This window comes from Chiloscyllium plagiosum, chromosome 40 (assembly GCF_004010195.1).
Source record: "Chiloscyllium plagiosum isolate BGI_BamShark_2017 chromosome 40, ASM401019v2, whole genome shotgun sequence".
Lineage (NCBI taxonomy): Eukaryota > Metazoa > Chordata > Chondrichthyes > Orectolobiformes > Hemiscylliidae > Chiloscyllium > Chiloscyllium plagiosum.
Window position 1 is genome coordinate 1,771,310 of NC_057749.1, and position 9,657 is coordinate 1,780,966.

At 43.5% G+C, this 9,657-nt stretch overlaps 1 protein-coding gene across 2 annotated transcripts in view; it reads left to right on the forward strand.

Moving 5' to 3' along the window:
- Window positions 1–3,042: 3,042 nt before the first annotated feature.
- The window catches only part of crabp1a (cellular retinoic acid binding protein 1a), an 8,314-nt gene continuing 1,699 nt past the window's right edge, over window positions 3,043–9,657 (forward strand). The window contains exons 1-2 of one of the 2 annotated variants that reach the window (XM_043680644.1): window positions 3,043–3,297; window positions 4,268–4,371. In XM_043680644.1, coding sequence (XP_043536579.1) covers window positions 3,228–3,297; window positions 4,268–4,371 — 174 coding nt within the window. In that variant the 5' untranslated portion in view covers window positions 3,043–3,227. Of the gene's footprint in view, window positions 3,298–4,267; window positions 4,447–9,657 lie in introns of both variants that reach the window. The other variant, XM_043680643.1, reaches the window with a different exon arrangement.

Here is a 9,657-nt window from a genome sequence, read left to right on the forward strand (position 1 = left end):
TACACCCAGCTCCCTATGCACTCTCTGCATTCTCAGAGATCTATGTACACCTACACCCAGCTCCCTCTGTGCTCTCTGCATTCTCAGAGATCTGTGTACACCTACACCCAGCTCCCTCTTCACTCTCTGCATTCTCAGAGATCTGTGTACATCCATAACCAGGGGACATTGCTCTACATTTGTGTCCGAGATGCAATACTCTGCTTTTTTTGTGTGTGAAATCAGTAGAAATGAATGCTGGGTTTCTATAACATTCAGAACTTCCATAATGCCAGTATGTCCAGGTGACCTTTGGGAGCTGGTGCTGGAGTGCTATTGTCACTGGCCTGATAATCCAGAGGCTGACTTCATATTTTGATGATATGTATTTGAACCCCCCCAGTGTTGGAAATTACATTCGATAAATCATTCTGGAACTTTAGCTGTCAGCAATGGTTGGAGATGGTTGCAACTGTTTTCCTTGGGGAGATGAAGGATATGGGGAAATTTAATAGAAATCTTAAAAATTGAGGTGTCTGGACAGATTAGATGGGGAGAAGCTGTCCTCACTTGTAAACAAGAGGGAACAAATTCAGTGTTTTTCAAAAGAGTGAAGGTGAGATGAGAAAAACATTTTCACACAGTGAATAGTTAGTGTCTGCAGTGCACTACTGGAAATGTGGTCAGCTGAGGTATTCAAAGGGGATAAGTACTTAAACAGAAACAATGTGTCAGGTTATGGAGGAAGAATGCTGAAAGAACGAATGCAGGCACTTTGGGCTGAATGGCCTCCTCCTGTACCGTAACAATCCAGTGATAAAGTGAAGTTGAGAGCTACCATCAATTGTTGTTAAAAACCCACCTGGTTCACTAATATCCTTTAGGGATAGAATGACTACATGTGACTCCAGACCCACAACAATATGGTTAACTTTTATCTGCTTCTGAAATGGCCCAAAAAAGCCCCAATCAATTAGTGCTGGGCAACAAATGCCTGATGAAGAACCTACGCTTGAACCATTGATTCTCCTGCTCCTCGGATGCTGCCTGACCCGTTGTGCTTTAACAGCGCCACACTTTTTGACTCTGGTCTCCAGCATCTGCAGTCCTCACTTTCTCCTTGCCAGTGATGCCCACATCCATGAATGAATAAAGAGAAATGAAATGTCATACTGACTGATTGGTTGGCGAAACATATTTGAGGGCCTGAATGTCGTCCTCCTATCATCAGAACCCAATCCGATTACTCCCAAAGCTGTCATTCAACAATCTCCTGGCAGATGTTTTCCCCCACTCGAAGGAAAAGGTGCTAATCTCACTGAACATTGAGCTCAGTACCACTAATGCTGCAGCTTTGTAACTACCTGACCGGGCTGAGTTAATAAACTCGCAAAGTCATTGCTTTACCAAGGGATGTTTTTGGCTGGTGAGCAGGATGCAGTTTGGCGACAAAACCCTATCAACTGGTTTCCTCCTGACCACCAGTTTGCTTAGAACCAGAGCTTCGTGTTTGCCTCAGATAGTTTGAGGAGACATTTTAATGAATATTCCTGAGAAAGGAGAGGCTATTCAGGCACTCAAATGTGCCCTATCAATTCATTCATTACTCTGTATGCAGGTTACAGGTTTAGCAAGCAACTGTGTGAGGAAGCTAAGAAGCAGCAGCAGAGGAACAGTGAGTGCTGGTGAGCAGAGTGAAGGGAGTGTATGGGGAGCACACAGGACTGGAGACTGGGGATGGCGATGAACTGGGGTACAGAACTGCAGAGTGATACAGTAAGATCTCAGAATCATGGTATGGTCACAGCACAGAATGAGTCTGTGTAAATGCAACTCACACTGTGGACTTTCCCCATAGCCCTTGCAAATTGTTTCTCTTTAAATACATATCCATTCTCTTTAGAAAGCCCTGATTGAATCTGCTTCCAACACCCTCTCATATAAGTGGACATAGTTTATAAACTACTCAATCTAGGGCAATCTAATCGACTAATTGGATGTAATATGACAAACTTCAGCAGAAGGCAGGATTTGAAGATAGACTTCTGGCCCACAGGCAGGGGCAGTGCCATGAGATCTCTTACCCCTTTTAGTTATTTTCTAATCAACCTATTCAGACATGTTATTACACACCTCTGGAGCAGGTGAGACTTGAACCTAGGCCGCCTGGTCCAGAGGTAGGGAAACTACTACTGCACCACAAAGGTCCTCCCTTGTCTCCTTTATACCTACCGAGTCAGCCAACCTCAGTCGCTACACAGCTACCGGCTCCAGGAGCAGTCCTAACCACTTACTACATGGCAAGCTAATCACTTATCTTACCTCTAGTTTGTTTTTTCTAAACTGTTTGAACTGGTTCTCAATTGACTGACCAATGGGAGCAAGTTGTCCTTATCTGTGTTGTCCTCATGACTTTGAACATCTTGATCAAATCTCCTTTCTAGGGAAAACAGTGGCAGATTCTCCGATCTGTCCACATCAAAGAAGCTCTTCCTCCATGGAAGCTACTCTTGTGAAACTTTCCTGTGGTCTTGCTAATGCTTTCACATTCTTCCTAAAATGGCAGTGCCCACATGGGTGTGTGTGTGTGCGTGTGTGTGTGTGTGTGTGTGTGTGTAAAACCAGGGTGGAGTTGGAAATGGGTGAGAAGGGGAGAATACAATTTTCTTTTTTCCAGAACTTTCCAGATTAAAATCAAGAGACAGGGTGTATCAAGCATCCTATCAAACAATAGCTGCCTCACAGTCAGAGCCACAAACCAGGCCTTTGAAATTCATGACTAGAGCAGTAGTTAGACGCTACAGAAGATTGCTGAGGATGACAGATTGATGCATGGGCCATGTTTTGAAGGGTGGAGGTGAATATCTAAAGCAGGGTCCTGCCCAGGATATGGGTTATGGAGGGGAATGGTTCCTTTAGTATAGCTCAACCAATTGGCACCAGGTTTCTTTGTTAAGCCAATCCGAAAGTAGCAAGGGTATTCCATCAGAGAATGGAGCCCCATCCACCTGCTGGATGTGACCAAACAAAAGGGCCACTGCCCCTTTAAATACAAGGCTGCAGAGGGGTTGTTTCAGACCTGGAACTCGCTGAATGATTCAGAGCTCTGTGCTCTTGTGTAATGAGCAGCAGAGTTTGAGAAAGCAGCAGCTGGGAGTCAGACTCTCTGACAGCAGTCGGCAAGCAGTGATCGCTCGGCAGAGGAGCTGTGACAGAGTACCAAGCCTCTGAGAGGAGACCCATGCAAAATGCCCAACTTTGCAGGCACTTGGAAGATGAGGAGCAGTGAGAATTTTGATGAGCTGTTGAAAGTACTGGGTAAGACTGAAATGTCTTTACAGCTCCCTTCTTCCAGACATCACTGTAGTTACTAGGCTGGATATTACAGAGATGTGAAGCTACAAGCTAGTTTTAATATTCTGGTTAAATCTTGATCTAATGCTAGGATTGCTTCTCTTTAATTAGTCAGAATAGATAAACCCATTGTTTAATTCATCTTTCCGAAAATATAAAAAATACAATGACAAAACTGAAGATCCGTTTAATTAAGAATTAAAGCAATCCATTAGTTGTGGTACCCTGTCTTGTATTTTCTTTGCATTTTCCAGGAATCATCCAACGGCACTTCAGAGTTAGAGTGTTGCTCATTTTAGCCCTGATGCATTTGTTTCTTTTTAATGAATGTTCTATGAGGTGGTGTTTGTTATTGAAACGGGGTGGATGGTCTAGGTCAGAATTCTCTCAGTTTGGTTCCTCCATAAACAGAGTCCTCAACTTGTACTGTGAGCTGGTCATTATTTGGAGCAATTTATGTTGAGTTCTTGCAATAGAAGGCATTGGTGGCCTTCAGTAAATATCAGCTCCACATGCCCCCACTAATCCTCCATGGAGAAACTGAGGACTGCAGATGCTGGAGGTCAGAGTTGAGTGTTGCTGGAAAAGCACAGCCGGTCAGGCAGCGTCTGAGGAGAAAGAGAATCGATGTTTCGGGCATGAGCCCTTCATCAGGAATGATGAAGAGCTCATACCCGAAACATTGATTCTCTTTCTCGTTGAATGCTCCATGCCCAGACATAGAAAATTGAAGAGAGACAGAACAATTGCATGGATCACGTCCTGCCCCAATATTTGTTCTCGCGTCTACCCCAAACTCAAGAGTTATACTTGATTTGAAACATTAACTCTGTTTCTCTTTCCACGGGAGTTGCCAGATCTGCTGAGTTCCTCCAGCATTCTCCGTGTTTATTTCTAGCTCACACTGACTCTTTCTTCAAATGTCACCACCCAGGGGTCAACGCAATGCTGAGGAAGGTGGCAGTGGCAGCTGCATCAAAGCCACTGGTGGAGATCAGGCAGGACGGAGACCAGTTTTACATCAAGACCTCCACCACGGTGAGGACTACCGAGATCAACTTCAAAATAGGAGAGGAGTTTGAGGAGGAGACAGTGGACGGGAGAAAATGCAAGGTGAATGCCTGCGATAGCGTTAGGAATACCTGCGATCGCAGGCACACTGATCAACAACTCATTGTGGCCTTGATGGTGTTTAGTCAGAGAAAAGTATTTTGTGATAATGCAAACTGATGCACAGAAAGTAATTACTACCTATTTGAGAAGTCATTTTGATTGAATTAGCCGGTGTATCAAATAGTTACGTTGTGGATTAAGTATTTCCTGCTGCTCGATTTGCAGAATAAACTGCAATTGGTTAAATCCTGTGATGCTGTAAATCTGAATGCTTGGAGCAACTCAGCAGGTCTGGCAGCATCTGTGGGGAGAGAAACCGTGTTAACATTTCCAGTCCAGTATGAATCTTCTTCAGTTATGAAGCAGTCATCATGGATTTGAAGCATTGACTTTCTCTCTCCATAGAGCTGCTGAGTTTGTCCAGCAGTTTCTGGGTTTGTTAGATTCAGTAGTTGCCTCTACCTGTGAATGACTGGGCGGGAGGGATGCTGAGAAGTATTTTTCACACAGTAACAGAGCGGAAGATATCAGATACAAGGGGGAGCACGTAACATTGAGATGGACAGGGTGCATCATTAACATGAAGTAAACAAGCTGGGGGTGGCTCCCTGCAGTGATACAAAAAATGAAGGGTGATTAATTCATCATCAGCTGGGCCCATTCTATTTACAATGAAAGTAATAATACTGTAGATAACTTAATTCACAGTAAAATCTAAGCAGCTCCTGAATAGATTCAGATAACCACAACAAGGCTTGGGGAAATGGGAATTTGAAATGTCTCTCTCCCACTCTCTTCCCTGTTCATTGCTTACTTGGCCCTCTGCTGCTCTCTCACTCACTGTGGTTCTGGTTCATATAGCTCATTATGATGTGAGCACTGTGTCAGAGAGTGAGGGAGCCCAGGGTTCAAACTCAATCAAAGCAGCAGCTGCTGCCTTCAGAGTCCAACGCTCACTGTTGACAGACAGCATGTAGACAATGAACAAGAAATTTACATTCTGGTAGCACCTTTCATGACCTCAGCAAGTTCCAACACACTTTACAACCAACGAAGAACTTTTTTAAAGTGTAGTAATGGAGGAACTCAACAACCAGTTTGCACACAGCAGGCTCCTACAAATGAGACAATGGCCAGAGCATCTCTTTTTTAATGATATTATTTCAGGGATAAATATCTTGCTGGTCGCCGGAGAGGAATCTACTACTCTTCCTCAAAATAGAGCCATATTCCCTTCTATACTAATCCAAGAAGACAGTTGGCACTTCTGGTTGATGTTTCATTCCAAAGGACAGGCCTCCCTGCTGTATAGTAAATGTGGGTTAACTTCCTGTGCGACAGTGAGCAGGCTTTACTGAACAGCACTATATCCAGCGGATGGAAAGAGAGGACATCTCATCTCGAGTCCAAGGCACCCACACTCTAGATCCATGCAACTTGGCCTCACAATGACAAGCCTTTTTTCTGATATATTCAGAAGCTACACCCAGAGTTAAGGGACAATTCTCTTTCCTCACTCTAGAATTATTTTGCTTGAATCTCTCCAGTGAGATTCACTCAAACACGCAATCTTCTGACTGTGAGCAGATGTATTCCCTTTTCTGAGGTAGGGTAGCTATGGTCAGGAGGCTTTGCGCACTCTTCTTGGGGATAGGAAATGCCCTAGTTGGGGTTATAACTGGCATATATGATCAAGTGCGGGACCCTGGACAGGTGTATACGAGGAAGGGAGGGAGGGTGGCACGTGGTGACAGGGTGAGATTTCTTTATTATTGGGGGCTCAGAGATGTTAAACTCTGGATTAAAGTCAAAGGTTTAAGTGAGGCTTTGCTGAGCTGCTGTGTTCTGAATTTATTGAATGAATTTCCAGCATGAAGACTCTCGGCTGCTTTATTGTTTAGCTTTGAATTGATTCAATTTTGTTCAATTGCACACTGTACGAATTCTGTGTATAATTGGCCAGCTGAGAGAGAAAGCCAAGCCAAAGTGTTTTTAGAAGTTGTTTGGATGATTTGTTTGGTTTATTCAGTGTGGCTTTTGGATTGGGAGTTGGGGCAAAATTGAGAAATTTGATTGGTTGGTTGAAAGTGCTCTGCCCATACAAAAAAAAGTAGCATTTTGTAGAGATGGTAACTTATGATCATTCACCAGAATTTTGGATCTTTTGTGGTATTTTTAAATTTCATTAGGACAATAATTCGGATTTTCTCCACCATGGTTTCTTAATTCTTCGTGGATTTTTTTTTGTTGGTCACAAGGAGATGTTACAGCAAATCAGCAAGGTTAACCAACTCATTAATGAGGTACGTAAAGTCTAATAGGTTTGACAGCCTGGATGGGTACCAGAGGCGTGACTGAATTATGAATCGTAGAGATATGGCAGAAAACAAGAGATTGGGATGGGAAAGGCACGATGAACTGAATGGCCTTTCACTGTGAGGTGTGATTGCCAAATATGACACGAGCTAATTTCCTTCTAGATTACATTGTAGGATAAAGGCAAAATAACGTCCTTACAATCTTAAAGCCAGAAAGCAACAGCTGCTAATACTTGTTGGAGTCAGTAAATGGAATTGAATATGTTTTTCTATCTGTATCTCCATTTTATATTTGGTTAAAACTGCAGTGAAGCTCACTCAAGATAGACTTTTGGTTTAAAGGCAGGAGGAAGGGCTAAATATACGCACCATGTTCTCTCCCAGAGGTCTCACCCAGGCTGAGGGGCAGCCAGTGGAAATATGAGCACACAGCATCACTGGCCTTCATTTCTCTCTCTCTCTCCACACCCCTACATTCATTCATTGTCTTTCTCTCTCTCACACACACACACATACACACTCTACAGCTATCAGGAACTCAAATGTGCCACTCCAACATGGCAAATCACAATGTGTACAGCTCTGAGTTTCTTTTTATTTATTCATTTTGTGGGATGTGGGCATTCATTCATTGTCTTTCTCTCTCTCTCACACACACACACACATACACACTCTGCAGCTATCAGGAACTCAAATGTGCCACTCCAACATGGCAAATCACAATGTGTACAGCTCTGAGTTTCTTTTTATTTATTCATTTTGTGGGATGTGGGCATTGCTGGCTGGACAGCATTTATTGCCTGTTCCTAGTTGCCCTTGAGAAGGAGATGGTGAGCTGCCTTCTTGAACCACTGCGATCCATCTGCTGTGGGTTGACCATAATGCCATTAGAGAGGGAATTTCAGGATTTTGACCGAGCGACAGTGAAGGAATGGTGATATTTGAAAACACTAGCTTTCAGAGCGCTGCTCCTTCATCAGGTGATTGTGATGGTCAGGTGGATGAAGGAGCAGCGCTCTGAAAGATAGTGCTTCAAAATAAACCTGTTGGACTATAACCTGGTGTTGTGTGATTTTTAAATTTGTACACCCCAGTCCAACACTGGCATCTCCAAATCATGACTACCATCGTCCATTTTTCAGCCAACTGCATGATCTGTATCTATCTTGGTAATATAGTTTTTAAATACTTCCTGAAATTATGCTTTCAATATTACAGGACAGTTTTACCTGCCCATTCCCAGTTATTTCGACAACAAAGATCAGGCCAGTTCTGGGCCAGGCTGTGTGGCCTTCTTGCCTGAGGGCCAAGAGTGAGCTTGTTGAGTTTTTATGTTAAATACAACCCTTTTCATAGTCAATTGCCTGAATGTGACCACGAAAGACCAGATTAATAAATTAATTTACTTAATTTAAGGAGATGGTATTGCATCAACCATCCCATGGTATAGTCCAATGTGACAGATATAAGTAGACATTCCATCAAAGAATTTAAATTCAATTTGTTAGTGAATCGTAAATAATATGTTAGTTTGATTAATGATGGTGGGGAAACTACAAGATTGACATAAAAATGGCCTGGCCTACATTGACTCCAGACCCACAGCAATGTGATTGACTCTAAAGCACCTCCAATGGCCATTCATAGAACATAGAACATAGAACAGTACAGCACAGAACAGGCCCTTTAGCCCACGATGTTGTGCTGACCACTGATCCTCATGTATGCACCCTTAAATTTCTGTGACCATATGCATGTCCAGCAGTCTCTTAAATGTCCACAACGACCTCGCTTCCACAACTGCTGCTGGCAACACATTCCATGCTCTCACAACTCTCTGTGTAAAGAACCCGCCTCTGACATCCCCTCTATACTTTCCTCTAACCAGCTTAAAACTTTAACCATCGTGTTAGTCATTTCTGCCCTGGAAAATAGTCTCTGGCTATCGACTCTATCTATGCCTCTCATTATCTTGTATACCTCAATTAGGTCCCCGCTCAGTCAACCTCTCTTCATAAGATAAGCCCTCCAGTCCAGGCAGCATCCCGGTAAACATCCTCTGAACCCATTCCAAAGCATCCACATCTTTCCTATAATAGGGTGACCAGAACTGGACGCAGTATTCCAAGTGCGGTCTAACCAAAGTTTTATAGAGCTGCAACAAGATCTCACCACTCTTAAACTCAATCCCCCTGTTAATGAAAGCCAAAACACCATATGCTTTCTTAACAACCCTGTCCACTTGGGTGGCCATTTTAAGGGATCTATGTACCTGCACACCAAGATCCCTCTGTTCCTCCACACTGCCAAGAATCCTATCCTTAATCCTGTACTCAGCTTTCAAATTCGACCTTCCAAAATGCATCACCTCACATTTATCCAGGTTGAACTCCATCTGCCACCTCTCAGCCCATCTCTGCACCCTGTCAATGTCCCGCTGCAGCCTACAACAGCCCTCTATACTGTCAACGACACCTCCAACCTTTGTGTCATCTGCAAACATGCTGACCCATCCTTCAATCCCCTCATCCAAGTCATTAATAAAAATTACAAACAACAGAGGCCCAAGGACAGAGCCCTGTGGAACACCACTCACCACAAACTTCCAGGCAGAATATTTTCCTTCTAATACCATTCGCTGTCTTCTGTTGGCCAGCCAATTCTATATCCAGACAGCTAAGTTCCCCTGTATCCCATTCCTCCCGAACTTCTGAATGAGCCTACCATGGGGAACCTAATCAAATGCCTTTCTGAAGTCCGAATACACCACATCCACAGCTCGACCCTCATCAACTTTCCTAGTCACATCCTCAAAAAACTCATGACCTGCCCCTCACAAAGCCGTATTGACTGCATTTAATCAAGCCATGCTCTTCCAGATGGTCATAAATCC